The sequence below is a fragment of the Dunckerocampus dactyliophorus genome, chromosome 10 (assembly GCF_027744805.1).
Source record: "Dunckerocampus dactyliophorus isolate RoL2022-P2 chromosome 10, RoL_Ddac_1.1, whole genome shotgun sequence".
NCBI lineage: Eukaryota > Metazoa > Chordata > Actinopteri > Syngnathiformes > Syngnathidae > Dunckerocampus > Dunckerocampus dactyliophorus.
In genome coordinates, this window is record NC_072828.1 from 2625224 (window position 1) to 2641814 (window position 16591).

A 16591-nucleotide genomic window follows, 5' to 3' on the forward strand; every position below is an offset into this window, starting at 1 on the left:
ACTGTATCCAACCGTTCTGTTTTGAAAATATTGTTTTTTTTAAACGTATCTTCACCCGTGTATCTCGATGCGTAGTGAATCATCTACCACAAAAAGGTTGCATCCCTACTAACAGTCTGACTGACAGGCAAGAACACAACATAAATGCTGCAGTCTGGCAGCATGTGGATGCAACGTGTGGTTGTTTTTAAAGGTGTGCTTCTTAAACAAACTTGCTCTGGTTTATTTCACATGCCTCTTTTTGACACGAACCAGGATCTAATAAGATATACAGTATACTATTATTATAATAATTACTCTGTGGTAGTGTTTGTGTGAGATGTACCTTACTGACCCGAATAAAGACCACGTGGAACGCTTCTCACGCAGTTTCTCTTATATGTTGGTCATTTCTGCATACGCCTTTGCTCTAATTTTGCTCTACTGTAATTGTCTTTGGCTTGTGTGCAAAATACCATTTTTTTGACCCGGAACGTACATTTTCCGATTAGCGTACAACATCTTGTTGCAAGTGCAGCGAGGAGGTTATGTTTTTGCTGGCATTTATCTGCTTGTCTGTATGTGTTCAAAGTAACTTCAAAAGTTTTGGGATATGGAAGAACTGATTCAATTTTGGGGGTGATCCGGATCACCGTCTGGATCCAGGGATTTTTTTTAGAGGTTTCTTTAACATTGCGAGACAGGGCCATTTGCGGGATTCGTGCAGATAACTCCACGAAAATGGGACACTTGTTTGGGACATTTAGTCTTCCCGGTACATTGCTCTATAATGCTAGGTGTTAGCATACTAACATAAGCATGTTAGCATTGCTAGCATGCTAACATTAGCAAAGTAGCATTTTTAGCCACTTTCATAGATATATACTATTATGCTAGGTGTTAGCGTGCTAATATTAGCATGTTAGCATTGCTAGCATGCTAACATGAGCATACTAGAATTCTTTGCAATTTTCATGAATATGAACTTAAGCAGACACTTAGCGCTATCATGTAAGTGTTAGCATGCTAATCAGAGGTAGGCGCTTATGTAACATGCTATTATGCAAGGCGTTAGCATGCTAATGGTAGCATTGTTAGCATTCTTTAAGTCATTCAAACCTTTCCATGGTATGTTTTCATGGTCAAGGAATCTAAATATGTACATAATTACTATTAGCTTGCTAATACAAGGAAACAGCTTTGTAATTGTAGTTATTTGCTAACTAATACAGTTACGCCGCAAGTCTCAAAAATGTGAATGCAAAACACATTTATAGATTTACATACAGAAAACAATTCCAAATGCTTATATATGATGAATGAAATGAATAAATGAACAATTAAGCTCCACTGAAAACATGATTGCTGCCAACGATGCGATGTGGCAGGGAGATCAACACAGCCACCACCTTAGTGTTTTGCCAATAGTGTTTTTCACCTTCTTTATCACTATGCTGCCACTTGCAACTTCCTTTGGCTCCATTGCGCCTTATTTTGCAACCATGATCAAAAGAAAATCATTCACTTGAGGTGAGAAACATGCTGAATTTGAGAAATAACTCATGGCAAAACAGGAAGGTGGTGTCCGTGTTGATCTCGCTGCTACATCGTGTCTTTGTCTTCACTGAAGGTAAAAGTAACCTTAAATATTCATGTATCCTTTTCATTCATCATTTATAAGTATTTCTATGCATTTAAAATTGTTTCCTGTATGTAAGACTATAATTGTAAAATGATAAAAACATGTTTTGTGCCAACATTTTGGACTTTCTGGAACGGATGAATTGGATTCACATTATTTCTTCATATACCTAAATAGCAGCAGTGGCGTCAGCTCCAATATGTAGCGGTGAAGCTAGTTGCTAGCTGGCCAGTAGCTTGCGGTGTGGTGTGGCAAGGTGTCACTATGGCAGCAATAGTTCTTGGGCGTAACAATGCTAACAATAATAATAACAATGTGGCTGTAGCTTGGTTAATATGCAAGTCATATTATGTAAAAGGAGCGTTGTTAGCACTTTTTGGAGGTTTTTTCAGAAGGTGTTATGGTCGGAATATGTGTGTCCCATTAAGCGCATTCTTAGCTGCCTCTTTTTAGCTGTTTTTCTATCTTTAGAATGCACAGAAAAGAGAAAAATGTGTGTCCATGTCTCATATAAGGATTGTGCAAGATTGGCAAAATCCCCCCCAAAAGTGCACTTTTCCTTTAAGGCGCCAAAAACTTACCACTTCCACACAGAATGGGAGGAGAACCTTTTTTCACTCGATCCATCATCAGTGTAATTCATTTATGACAAACCGTGAGGGAGCGATAATCGAACCGCAATGAAAGACAAGCTACACCCTGAGATAATGGTGATCAGTGAAGCAGAGCCAGCAAACTGTCAGCTGAGAAGTATGATGAATACATTTGTAAAAAGTCAGATTTAACTGATAATTAAAAACATGATTTAAGAAAAAAAGATTCGTTTTGTATTTGATTCTGTCTCAAAATATATTTCGTCACAAAGGCGTCTCGTATTGGGGTCAGTACGGTAATTGCGTGCCCTTAGAAAAGGAGGTAGTGTCCCTTTAATTGGAGCCAAGTGGGCCTGCAGGGATTGAGCCTGTGGAATGCGCCGTTTGTGTGCCACAGATTGTTCCCACTGGAAGCTGCGAACTAAAGTGGAGCAAAACAACAAGAAAGCCAGGGGAACACTTTCCGCCGTCAATGGCCGAACTGAGGTGTTTACCTAGCGGGGACACTGATGTTGTTTGTGGGCGCTGGCGACCGATCCGAACCGGGGGCTGGTTGTCATTAACGGTAAGAAGCGGCGACTGTAGCGCGATCAGGTGGATCGTTCCCGTTGTTTCCTTCAATGGACTTTACAGCCATTCTCGCAGAGTAGTCGAGAAATCTCTCAATGTTGGTCCATATGGGTCCACATTTGGAGGACGAGCCCGAGTTAAATTGGACGTTTGATGGACTTTGTCAGTGTACATCCCAGTTAGCCCGCATCTTTATTACAATACAGCTAGCTAACGGCTAGCCGCCTGCTGCTAGCGAGCTAGCCAGCCCGAACCGCTTCACTTATATAGTTGGCTTTAAGTAACATACATGCGCTATATTCTCACGAACTGCATTAGCGATGTTGCATTTGTGCCCTAAACATCCTTTTGAGGCGAACTTTTTGTGTGAGGTCGCCAGTTTTCTGCCGGTGAACTTTTGCATGGGGCTCAACAGGTGATGCTAACAACGTTAGCCCGTACAGTACGATGCTCATCAATCAGTGTTATTGAAAACTAACGTTTCTTTTATTTTCTCATCTGTTTTCTCATTTACGTCATGCCTTGGTCCCATGTTGTGCACCCGCCCCTAAATGACCGTTCCAGACAGGAAGAAATGTGGGATTAGGAAAGTAATGTGGGATTACAGGATGACATAATCCTTGACATGTTCGACAATGTCTTCTGGCAAAATTCTTATCATTCCTCCGTCGGAGCAGGTGATGCCCTTTTTGCTCCTCCAGTGCCCTGCTGGAATGTATGGGGGCGACCATTCTTGGCTGTCTTTCTGGGTTCTGACCGGTCTCTCTGGGTCTCATGGTTGTGATTGTGCTTGGCAGGTCTACCAGAGCAGAACAGACCCCCGCCTTTGGTTCTTGGTGTCAGTCATCACTGCTTTGCCTTCAAGCTTGTTTGCTTCTGGATGCTGTTTTTGAGGATTATGGCTGCCTCACACATCATGGTGGTGGTGTTTACTCGGGTTTTTGTGGCTGATGATCTGATTTGTCAGGTAGTTCATGACATGATGGCACAGTAGCAACACAGTGCATTCCCATTTGAAACAATGGAAATGTCTGTTCCAGGGTCAAACTGTCACCATTTGCATCATGATGGTGTTTTTTGCTGGTTGAGGACCTGAGAGTGATGCTACAGTCCATCCCAGTACAATTTATTCATGAATGGAATCATTTGTTTCCCATTAGAACTAATAGAAATGAATTCATCTGCAATGTATGTGTGGCCTGAAGGGGGAGTCATTGTTAATTAGCATAATTGGCCATGATGTACATATGTATAGTACTTTATTCATCCCACACCAGGGAAAAGATGCATGCGTATTAAAACCAAACAAACAGCACACTGAAAATGAGCCCCGGTCCGCACTTTGGACACGCCTCCTACCTGAACAAGTGATGATGCTAGTGGTTGATGGTGGACAAAAGTATTGGGACAGTTTGTGTGCGTGTGCCTAACTTCCGGTGTACAGGCGTCCCTCATTTATAGAGATGAATTGGTTCCAGACCCAACCGTGTTAAATGAATTTCCGCAATATTGGATTCAACGTTAATAAATGGAATATTTTTTTTTGTGTGTAGAAAATAGGGCTGGGCAGTGTGGACTAAAAGTCATATCTCGATATATTTAGGTGGAATATCGACATACGATATACCTGTAAATCATAAGTCCTACTTGTTGCTGTAACTTCTCACTGGACTTCACACACGAGGTGTCGCAACACCAAACTCAGCATTCGGTAGCGGACTGGACCTCGGCTCACAGTCCGTGGTAGTTGGCGCTGGCTCGTTGACATTTTTTCTCCCGACACCGTAAAGAACCTTGAGACCTTCGACAATGAGGCAACATATTTTTTGGCGTCCTCTCGCCGTTTCCTCTGGTAAATTCACTTCATTCTAAGTAGCTTCACACTTAGCTTCTCACAAAAGCGCATTGCCGTCGTCATCATGAAACAGTCCATTATAGTGTGGGGGGAAAGGGGGGGTAGATAATATGAATTTAGCTTTCAGGTGGCTTTCTTTTTTGTTCTGTTATTTGTTGAGCATGCTAACATTATTATACATGAATATCCTGTACATGGGTACTGCTGGCAGTGGTGGCACTGGCCTGTGCTGGTTGTGGGCCCCCTGCTGGTTGGGGGCCTAAGGCGATTGCCTACTTTGCCTTAATGGTAGGTCCGCCCCTGTGAACATCCATAGCTGCACACTTGCTTAAAGGGGTTATTATGACACCAAAAACAATCAGAAAGTACGAATAAAGCACCACTACGCTAAAAACGCCACGGAAAATATGGAGCTCCTGTAACTAGCTGCCACTCTGGCTGCCCCATCTTAAAACATGAGACCTCTGCATAAAGTCCAGTTTATATCGATATGAACCACATGCTTGTTTTTGCTATCGTGCTTAAAAGAAATATTGATATTTTAAAAACATCGATATATCACCCAGCTCTAGTAGAAAACCTGATTATGACTTTCTAAATACAGCCTTTAACGTTATTAGATCCCTGTAGACATGAAATAGAACCCCTATAGTCGTCTTTACACTCCTATTATTCTTTGTTTACAACACATTGCAGCTCTTATGCTGCAGGGACTCAAGACTGTCGCTAGCTAGCGAGCTAACCAGTTAGCGTCAAACTTACCACTTCCACATGGGATGGGAGAACTTCTTTCACTCAATCATGTGGGACATGCCATTGCTAAATTTGTGCAGTGTTAAGTAGGGATGTCCCGATCCGATCTTCAGGGTCGGGATCGGCTGCTGATCCACTGTATTTTGAAGATCGGATGATATCGGCTTCCGCCACGAGATCTGGCCGATCTGGTTGCTGTATAATGTCCGGAACTCTGGGCGGCACACCAACATGGGTGCAGTAATGGGCCTCAAAGCTGGTTGCCACTCGACTCCTGCCACCAGCAAGAAGAAGAAAACGCATGGTGGTGCTGCGTTTTTTGTCGGACGCTGCATATTTGGCTCCGTAGCTACAGCGGTAGTTCCCCCACACTGTGTCATGGTGCGGGGAGCTGGCACGGAAAGTGCCGCTCTAACTGCTGGTTGTTTATACAGTACTAGAGACCGTCAATAAATTACTATTCTGTTGAAGAGAGTTTGTTAAAAAATGACATATATTCTAAATCACACAACACATTGATCTATAACCATGTCAAATGATTAGTCCTACCCTAAAAGCATTTTGCATGCCCATTTTTTTCAAATTGTATCTTTTATTGGATGGACTTTTATTGGATTAGGGACCTGACTTTAAGAGGTTTGTTCCAAAAGCCAAACAATATTGTTGGTCATGCTGTGTAATAACAAAGTAAATTCAGCAATACTTTGGCTGCATTATTTGTAATGCTTTGACGAGCTATTTTCATAACCATATTCAATTCCACAAATTCATGTTTGTAACAAAAAAAATCTGATCGGAAGCCAAAAAATGTTGATCGGGACATCCCTAGTGTTAAGCCAACAAAATGTCGGCTAATGTCTCCATATTGTGTCTCGTTACTGCCGCCTGGTAACATGAATACTACACGTGGATGTCAAGATGTTTTGATTAATAATAGAACATCATTTATTAATTAATTTCTGAAAAACCGTGATATAATCAAAATGCGATATTGCAAGGGATGCCTGTATATTTTTTAATAGTCAGTCCTCAGCCGCCTCATGCATTGACAACAATATCAAATATCACTGTTAAAAACCACTGTTGTGACCCATTTTTCTTCATGTGTGCATGCATCAAGGCTTGTTTTTTTTTTTGTGGGCCTCATCTGCTACTGCGGAGGAACTATCTGTCACCTGCAGAATGAACAAGTGAACAATTACAGTCTAATTGATAACTAAAGAAAGGCAAAACCTCCATCCCGATACGTGTGATCTGTTGCCACTGGACTAGCATCAAAACATACAGTCCATTTAGGAAAAGTCCAACCATTTTCCTGCCTTTAAAAAAAAAAAAAAAAAAAAAAAAAAAAATCTTTATTTTTTTCTTAGGGATGTCCTATAATATAATAATGGCGTGAGTGATGACATGATGCCTCACACAGCAGTAAGCTAGCTCAATATGTCCTCAGTGTGGTTTTATTTTCAAGTTTGTGCGTTTGGAATGGATATACACTCCTGATCAAAATTTTAAGACCAGCTGAAAAATGTCAAGAATGCACATTTTGCACTGTTGGATACTAAGGAGGTTCTAAGCACAGCTTCAAAATGCAAAAAGAAGAAATGGGAATGAGGCACAAAACGTTTTGAGTAAACAATTTATTGCAAACAAGCATTAAAGTGAAATAGGCTGTTTATCAGCTGATCAAAAGTTTAGACCACAGCTGAAAAAAACCCAAATCTCCCTAAAATAGAAAAAAAAGCGAGTAAATAAGTAGCTGTGCCATTCTTGTAAATGAGGAGAAAAATGGGTTAGGGCATGCCTGATGCCAGTGTTCCCAGGAGGCTAGTGGGAATGTTGCTGCAGGTGCTGAAAATGGCTTCACGGAGGGCATCCACTGTCTGGAAGTGACGTCCATTTTTGTAAACTTTTTGTAAACTTTCCTTGCCATCCATCCCCAAATGTTCTCCATTGGATTTAGATGAGAGGAACACACAGGATGATCCAAAAGAGTGATCTTATTCCTCTGGAAGAAGTCCTTTGTGAAGTGCAGCGTTGTCCTGTTGAAAAAGCAAGTCATCACCACACAGACGAGGGCCTTCAATGATGAGGGATGCCCCCTGCAACATCTACAAATAGCGAGCTGCCATTTGACGCCCCTGCACAACCTGAAGCCACCATGCCGTGTGGAAATCATCTCAGGTGGGATCTCCTTGTCATGCCAGTAACATTGGAAGCCCTCAGGACCGTCAAGGGAGAATAAAACTTTCTTCCACCTTTCAATGTCCCTTGTTTGGTGCTCTCAAATTTTGTGGCCTTGAAGGAGACGGGGCCTTAGAACACCTTTTTTCTTCTTTGAAGCCTTCTCTGGCAGATTGCATCTGATGGTTACTGGACTGCACTCAGCACCAGTAACAACCTTCATTTGGGCCGATGATGGTCCCGTGTCTTGACGGACAGCCAATGGGATCCTCCATCAGGGCTGATGACATTTTTTGGGGAGGTTTACCACTTGACATTTTTGTTCCATAACCCTCAGGATGTGAGAGGCCTTGCTTATGCAGCTCAGCAATCCCACAGCATTCAAAGAGTGAAAGCTTCTTTGCCTTTGCCATCAAGAGGTCATGACAGTGTGAATACCTGACACTAAATCACATTCAATCCACATTTTGGCATCTAAAGGCTGTGCTCTTCAACCTTTGATTAGCAGATAAACAGCCTTGTTCCCTTTAATGCTTGTTTGCAATAAATTGCTTACTCAGATGTTTTTGTGTCTCACTCCCATTTCTTCTTTTTGCATTTTGAAGCTTTACTTAGAACCTCCTTAAGATCCAGCAGTGCAAAATGTACATTCTTGACATTTTTCAACTGGTCCTAAAATTGTGATCAGTAGTGTATGCAAATTGCAAAGCAAGTACTGGTTATGCGAGAGGGGAATAAGGTGTCTTCTTTTTAATACCTTTTTTATATCTCATATTTCCTTCCTATGTGCTGAATGCGCCTAGTTATAATTCCACTATTCTTGGTGTTGGTATTGGTCCACCCTTCCATACTGTGCACTTTACACAAGGCGGCGAGAGACGAGCAAAAGGGACACGTGTGCACATTGCCATATTTGGAGGCTGGCAAAATTATCCAGTTAATTTTCATTTATGGTGTGATTCATTTTATTTTATTTATTACCGTGGGGCATTGTCACATTTGAATCTCACAAAATCTATGGCACCCCTATTGACCTTTGATCATGATATTTTTTTCAATGACTTGTTGAGACTAAATGTTAAAATAAATTTGGCACCTTTTTGTATAAGTTACATTGCAGTATTTGTCATATTTTGCACAGTTTTTATTAGTGAAATGCATCCTTTTTAAAAGAAGAATAATGTGGTCATTACACAACATTAGTTTGAGGTAACAGCCACCAGTTTGGGTATCGGTTCATATCGTTATGGGAAATGAAATGATGTACAGTATCGGTAAGAAAGCCAACTGTCTCTACTTTCTTTGTACAGTCATGTGAAGAAGTGTTTGCCGCCTTCTTGATTTTTTTTAATTTTTATTTTTTTGCATGTTAGTTGCACTTAAATGTTTCAGATCATCAAACAAATGTAAATATTAGTCAATGACAACACAACTCAACACAAAATGTTTTTTTTTAATGACATTTTTTATTATTAAGGGAGAGACCTACAGTACATGGCTTTGTGTGAAAGATTGATTACACCCATTACATCATTACATCTGGCGTAAAAGTAAAGCCGTGTTTCAGAAAAAGAACATCATAGCAACAGTAAAATGTGGTGGTGGTAGTGTGATGGTCTGGGGCTGTTTTGCTGCTTCAGGACCTGGAAGACTTGCTGTGATAAATGGAAGCATGAATTCAGCTGAAGGAGACTGTCCGGCCATCTGTTGGTAACTTCAAGCTGAAAGCAACTTGCAACTGGACAATGATCCAAAAAACGCCACCAAGTCCACCTCTGAATGGCTGAAGAAAAACAAAATGAAGACTTTGGAGTGGCCTAGTCCAAGTCCTGACCTGAATCTTATTGAGATGCTGTGGTTGAATGACAACAGTTGTGCAAAATTCCTCCCCAGCGCTGGAAGAGACTCATTGCAAGTTATCACAAACACTTGATTGCAGTTGTTGCTGCTAAGGGGGGCCAACCACTTATTAGCTTTAGGGGGCAGTCACTTTTTCACACAGGGAGATGTAGCTTTGGATTGTTTTTGTCCCTTAATCATAAAAGGTTTCATTTAAAAAGTGCATTTTGTGTTGAGTTGTGTTGTCATTGACTAATATTTACATTTGTTTGAGATCTGAAACATTTAAGTGTGACAAACATGCAAAAAAAAAAAAAAAAAGAAATCAGGAAGGGGGCAAACACTTTTTCACACTGCTGTAGTTTTTTTGTTGCATCAAAATATGTGAGCAGCTGGTAATTGCCAGAAACAGGAAGTAAGGCTTGGGTGAAAAAAAAGCTTGAGTAAAATGAGGACGTACGTTTAAGGAGGTCAGCGGCCCAGAGGAAAAGACAAAAGGCTGCTGAATGTGCTAATGTTTCACTGGAAGAAAGCATCGCTTATCTGCAGCGCTGCTCAGCCCGCTGTTGCCAATAAAGATAACACACAGCGACACATTCTCTCTCCTCTGTCCAACTCAGTCGTATTGCAGAAAGGGCATTTAATTGCTTCTCTTTGATGCATTTAATTGCTGAGAGCAGGACAATGCACATCAATTATGAAATAACAGTTTAACGTACCAACAAAGGAGAATATTGTGCTGTTTAAATGGTGCCTTTTGCAACCTTGGCCTTCTGCTGTTGTAAAGTCAGCCAATGTTGTTGGCCTTGTTGCTGGTTTTAATGGGGACTTTGTGACATTTGGAGTGGAACAGATTGCATAAAATGTACAAAGAACCTGTTGTGTGTGTGGTTGGGGGGGGGCACACAACATTAGGTACACCTGCTCCATATACAAGCACTGTATGAAAGATGAATACGTCAGTTAGCGTCTGCTACAAGTTAGCCTGTTTTTAGCCTCGGTTTGTGTGCATTCTGCGGTTAGCAAACGTCTTGCCATTGTTAATACACTGCATGAGTCCAACTGTGTTCTCAATGTATTTGTTATCACAGCACATTCTTCCTTGTTAGCATCCTGTGAGCTAGCTTCCAAAATGGCAACGGGACCCTAAAGTTACGTCGTCTATGATGTCACCAGGGCTTGGCTCTCAAAAATGTTAACCCAAAACACATCACTATAGTTTTACAATTCTAATTTTACAGGTAGAAAGCTATTCTAAATGCATATAAATGATGAATAAATAAAAAGATAAATGAACATTTAAGGTACGTTTACCTTCATTGAAGATGTGACTCCCACTCTCCCTGGTGTTTCAGGCCGCCATACCAGCATGTTGAGTTCGGGAGGGGGCGCTGCTGTTTGTGATGACATGCTGCCACGATTGAGTGGTCCACTCAAAATGGGAAATGGTTCCCCACACAAATGTTCCTTCTCGTCCCGATGACATGTTCGGTAGAGCATGTCAATATATCAAGGCTGGCAAAATTATCAAGTTTTTTATTTATCGTGCGTAGGCCTGTCACGATAATCGATAAAACGATTAATCGAGCGCTAGAACAAAAGAAGGTAGATCATTTTGACGCCTGGATAAGTTGACATGTGCGACGTGTACAGTACGTATGCCTGTTCCATTTCCTGGTATCGCTGTAGCACACAGGCTGGATGACGAGGGTTCACTCTGCTTGTGTCTGAGCGCATTGGTTGTATAGTCAAATTAAGGGACAGAGTGAGCCTCCTGTCAGCTATTCAGCGTCTTTCTCACAGTACGTGGAGGCGGGGGCTAGCTACGTAGTGATTGAATACACTGAGTGCTAGCTAGCAGTTAGCAAGCAAATGCTAAAATGAATGAAAACACAAAAACGAATTCCACAGTTCCAGTGTGGATGTGCTGTGGGGCATTCGTCCCGGTGGTTGGCGTTTGATCAAAGTGAATGTGTGCTGCCAGGCGGCGCAAGCTCGCAGTACCCCGGGTACATGAAGTGGTGACGGGTCTAATCATGCGGTTAATTGATTTGGGTATTGTGACAGGCCTGGCGCCAGTGTGCTGTAACCAATGCACAGAGTGAACCATCTTTCTGCCTGTTTGGAGGCGAAGTGTGAGGATAACAGACAATTCAAGATTCAAGAGTTTTATTGTCATATGCACAGTAAAACAGGCAGTTATACAATGCAATGAAATTCTTATTCTGTTCATTCTGCCAAGAAAAGAAAGAAAACACAAGAAAAAGAATAAGAAGAACAGAAGAGACATAAATACCAATGAATAAATAAATAAATAAAATGCTATGAGTGTGTGTGTGTGTGCTGCGTGTGTGAGTGCTTCGTTGAGAAGCCTGATGGCCTGTGGGTAAAAGCTGTTTGCCAGCCTTGTGGTCCTGGACTTCAAACTCCTGTAGCGTCTGCCTGACGGTAGGAGTGTGAATAATGAGTGTTGTGGATGTGTGCTGTCCTTGATGAGGTTGTGTGTTCTTCGTAGGACTCTGGTTTTATAAATGTCTTGCAGTGAGGGGAGGGCTGCCCCAACAATGTTCTGTGAGGTCTTGATCACCCGCTGGAGTGCCTTCCTATCACGTGTTGTACAGTTACCGTACCAAACAGTGATGGAGGCGGTAAGGACACTTTCCATAGTGCATCTGTAGAAGCAACTCAGGATTGTGGTGGACATGCCAAATTCCCTCAGTCTTCTCAGGAAGTACAGTCTCCTTTGGGACTTCTTCAGAATTTGTTGGGTGCTTGCCCTCCAATTAAATGCTTTGCTTGGACAAAATGCATTATGGGAAAATTGTCATATGCCATTTTATGATATGGACATGTGCGGCATTTAGTGGGTGCAGTTTAAACACCGGTGTGTCTAATACACCGGAAATGATGGTGATTTATTTATGATTGCCCCAGGCCTAGTGCCCACGAGACTTTTTTTTTTTCTGAACGAGACATCTTGTCACATTTTAATCTTGCAAGATCTTGTGACTCCTTGTGTAACCTCTCCATCCGTATCATTTTTATTCTTGACAGTATCCTTGTACTAATATGACTTAAACTGCATTATTTGTAACGATACAGCTGTATTTCTGTATCATTACAACTTTATTCCAAGTTTATTCTCTGACGTCTACTAATTCAGTACACATTTGCCACAGCGTCTCTAGTTTATATTCTAATTATTTTATTTTTTAACTTATTTATTTATTTGCATTATTTTGGGTGTTAGCCTGCTATACTGGATGTAGTTGTACAAAAATCACAATATTTGGGGAAAAGTGATCAATTTATCAACAGAAAGTCACCAGGTCACATTTAGGACCTTATTTCATCATGCCGACTTTCTTTTAGCGTAACTTTGGGAGTTTCTTTCCTGTAAATGAAACACTTTTTTACCTTGAAATTTCGCTGATACTGCTTTTGTAGGAGCCATGCACTGCTGTGTTTTGGTTATATTCTCATCTGACGTGGGTGTTTTTTTTGCCCTGGGCCTGCCATACGTCGTGCTATTGTCAGACGATGAGGTGGTCTGAGTGCTGATAAGAGCCGTGATATCAGCAAACAGAAAAACACTGCGTCCTTGCTTATCTTTGGCTAATCTTTTACCTCTACCAAGCAAAATTCTCATCATTACGGTTGAAGTACCATTACCTCTCTTTCCTAAAAGGATTGCGTTTGGGATATTCAGGGGTGACGTTGGAATTATCTTGTTTTTTTTTTGGTGGAGATCTGCTTATCTGTGAAGGTCTTATCTTTTTTGTTTTTTCTGGCCCTAGCAAGTATTGCTGACCTCCTCAGTGTGTTTGAGCTTTGTTGAAGCTGCTCTGCTAGACATCTGCAAGATAGTTGCAATCCTCCAATGCAGGTAAAAATGATCCAGAAAGCAGAGCAGGCTAAAATGTGTTCTTGTTTCTGCTGATCTAGGTTTATGATTTACGTGACAGTTGAGTAATACAGCAACAGAGTTTAAAAACAAGGGTCACGACCCTGCCGTTGATGCTTGCATCCAGAAGCCAGTTTATGTTGACTTTTCCTTGAGCGTGGCCAGAAATGGTTCATAAGTTACCAGACAAGTGGGAAGGATTTCAGTGACTCCAGCTACAAATGTAAATAGAAATCTTTTTATAGAGTCACTGGCTGCTGTGGGTGCACTGGAAATGCTGGTTTTGTCCTCATCGTTGTCCTGCAGAAGAGAAGAAGCCTTTCTGATCAGCTGTAAGTGGAAGTTGCTGGTATGGTTAGTGTTCGTGTTCACATTGTGGTGTTGACTGGAATGCTGACTTTGACACGCAGCGATGTAACCGCATTCAAACAAAAACCTTTTTGCATGACGCGCCTCTGCTCTGTGAGCCTTCGTCCTGTGGGGAACAGTGTCTCCCGCTGGACTGTAACCTGTGACGTCACTGTCTAATTTGTATAAGTGGCCGTGACTAGGCAGGTGCCGGTTACCGGGTTCAAGGTATACCACGGTATGAATATGTCATGGTTTCAAAAGCGCTAAAGTAGTCTGTCATACGGTTCTGTCGTATGAGAGAAATGGGGGTCCAGCGCGGCCATCATGTGGAGATACTTTGTCATGTCCTCTGTTTTACATCCTGTAGTGTGTGTTTCGCATGGCTTTGTAGCGATCCAACTAATGTGTAAGCTCATAACACTATTTAAGTGAATGTGAATATCGTAATATCGTGCATCTTATGTTTTTAACCTTTGTCAACAGAACATGAAGTTAGTCACATACAGATGTTGGTTTCATTTTGTGCAGCAGTTCATGTGTCCTGGGCCCCACGTAAGTGTGTGGCGATTTTAAAGGTAATGTACATGTCATTGTACATCTACTATCTGTTGCTGCTGGAGTACCCAGCATGCCTTGCGGGCACTGTTGGGTGAAAGTTGTCAGTACTTATTTGTTGTTCACTACAAAGAAGGGGTAGTTCATTGTTGTGTTAATTTGCTGTTACATATGACTCTCCATTCTCCAGAACACCATTTTTTTTTTTTTTTTTTTTTTTTTTTTTATTTAGATGTACTAAATGACTCAACACAGCCATTATTGTCCAAATAGCTAGCAACACAAGTGACAGCCAAGATAACTGTCTTGCTTCCAGTCCGGCATGGTGGTGGTAGCGTCGTCTGTGGGAGCACGAGTGCTGCTGTTTCTCTCGCTTTGTATTCAGTTTTTTTTTTGCTGTTTTTTTTTTTTAGTGGCACACTTCATTTAGTTGAGTCTTTGTGTATGTGCTGCATTAGACCGGGCTTTTCAACACATCCCCACTTACAATGGAACCGCCTCTCCACAGAGAAGCTTCTCTAGCATTGCTGTTTATTTGTGCCTTTTCTCTGCGTGTGTTTCAGACCACACCGTTATTGTTCAACCAGCATTTCTCCCTGCTGGGTTGGAATCACATGTTGCATAGTAATGGCTGCATTTGTTTGACCTGGGACCTTTCTACCATTATAGCATTCATGGTAAAGTAGCCAGATGACGTTGGTATCAGAGTTTTTATCTCCATATTCTTTTGAATTCAACTCCTAGATAGAATACTTGTTTTGGTACAAAATGAAAATAACCGTTAATGTTTTTTAATGGACACCTGCACTTTATGACCAAAACAAGGACTAAAAAAACGAAATATAATTGATAGACGCACACCCACTTCCCGTACATTGAAATGTACGGGAAAAAAATGTTCTGTTGTGACATTGTTTTTTTTTTTGTTTGTTTTTCAGATTGTGCTGTGAATGTTCACAAGAGCTGCAAGTCTCTGCTGGGTGAGTGCACCAGCACCAAGAACAAGGTAAACACTTCACTGAAGCGTAGAAAAACAATGGATGCAGTCCAGTGGACTTGCCCAAGTAGCCAAAATACAGTCATGGCCAAATGTTTGGAGAATGACACATGAGAATGACATCACAAATACTAATTTTCACCAAGTTTTCATAACAATTTGCATATACTTTACGATGATATGAATAGGATAGGATAGGATAGGATGTCCCTCTTTTTCATTAAAAATTAACTTAATCCCCCAAAAAACATTTCCACTGCATTTTAGCCCTGCCACAAAAGGGGCAGGTGACATCATTTGAGTGATTCTCTGGTTAACAAAGGTGGGAGTGTTGACAAGGAGAGGAGATGACTGGAAGCTTTAAAAAGGAGGGTGGTGCTTGAAATCTTTGTTTCTCTTCTGGTAACCCTGGTTACTTGCAAGGAAACACGTGCAGTCGTCATCGTTTAGCACAAAAAGGGCCTGTAGGATGGCACCTAAACCAACCGTTTATCAGATCATCCAGAACTTTCAAGGAGAGAGGTTCCGTTGTTGTGAAGAAGGCTTCAGGGCAACCAAGAAAGTCCAGCAAGACTGTCTCCCAAAGTTGATTTAGCTGTGGGTTTGGAGCACCACCAGTGCAGCGCTTGCTAGCAGGTAGCAGGCAGGCATGAGTGCATCTGAACACACAGTGAGGCGAAGACTTTTGGAAGATGACATGGTGTCAGGTATCGGACTCCTGAAGACTGGGGTAAAACCATTTTCTCTAATCAATCCCCTTCCTGATTGTTTGGGGAATCCAGAAAAAAGCTGGTCCAGAGAAGAAAGTGCGAGCGCCACCATCAGTTCTGTGTCATGCCAGCAGTGAAGCGTCCTGAAGTCATTCATGTGTGGGGTTGCGTCTCAACCAGAGGAGTGGTTTCACTCGCTCTTTTGCCTAAGAGCACAGCCATGAATAAAGAATGGTACCAACACAACCTCCGAAAGCAACTCCTGCCAACCATCCAAGAACAGTTTGGTGAACAATGCCTTTTCCAAAGGCCACTTGGGGAACAACATAGTAACATAGTACCTACCATCTGACAAAAAGATCTAAAAACACTGAAGCAATAAACTTTTAGAAAAACAACACTTGTGTCACTCTCAAAACCTTTGGGCACGATTGTACAGTTGTTTCTTCTTTATGAGAGTAAATTGGTTCCAGACCCGGCCGTGATAAGTGAAATTCTCCGAAGTAAGATTCAAGAGTAATAAACGGAATATTTTTGTATTTAGAACATAGAAACCCTGTTTGACTTTCTAAAGATGGGGTTTTAACATTATTAGAGCCCTGTAGACATGAAATAACACCCCTACAGTCACCTTTACACACCCATTATTTTTTGTTTACATC

At 41.5% G+C, this 16591-nt stretch overlaps 1 protein-coding gene across 12 annotated transcripts in view; it reads left to right on the top strand.

Moving 5' to 3' along the window:
• arhgef18b (rho/rac guanine nucleotide exchange factor (GEF) 18b) overlaps nt 1–16591 on the top strand; it is a 106498-nt gene that overhangs the window by 33631 nt on the left and 56276 nt on the right. For all 12 annotated transcript variants that reach the window (XM_054788729.1, XM_054788732.1, XM_054788737.1 and 9 more), the window contains one exon: nt 15161–15228. In XM_054788729.1, coding sequence (XP_054644704.1) covers nt 15161–15228 — 68 coding nt within the window. The remainder of the gene's footprint in view (nt 1–15160; nt 15229–16591) is intronic.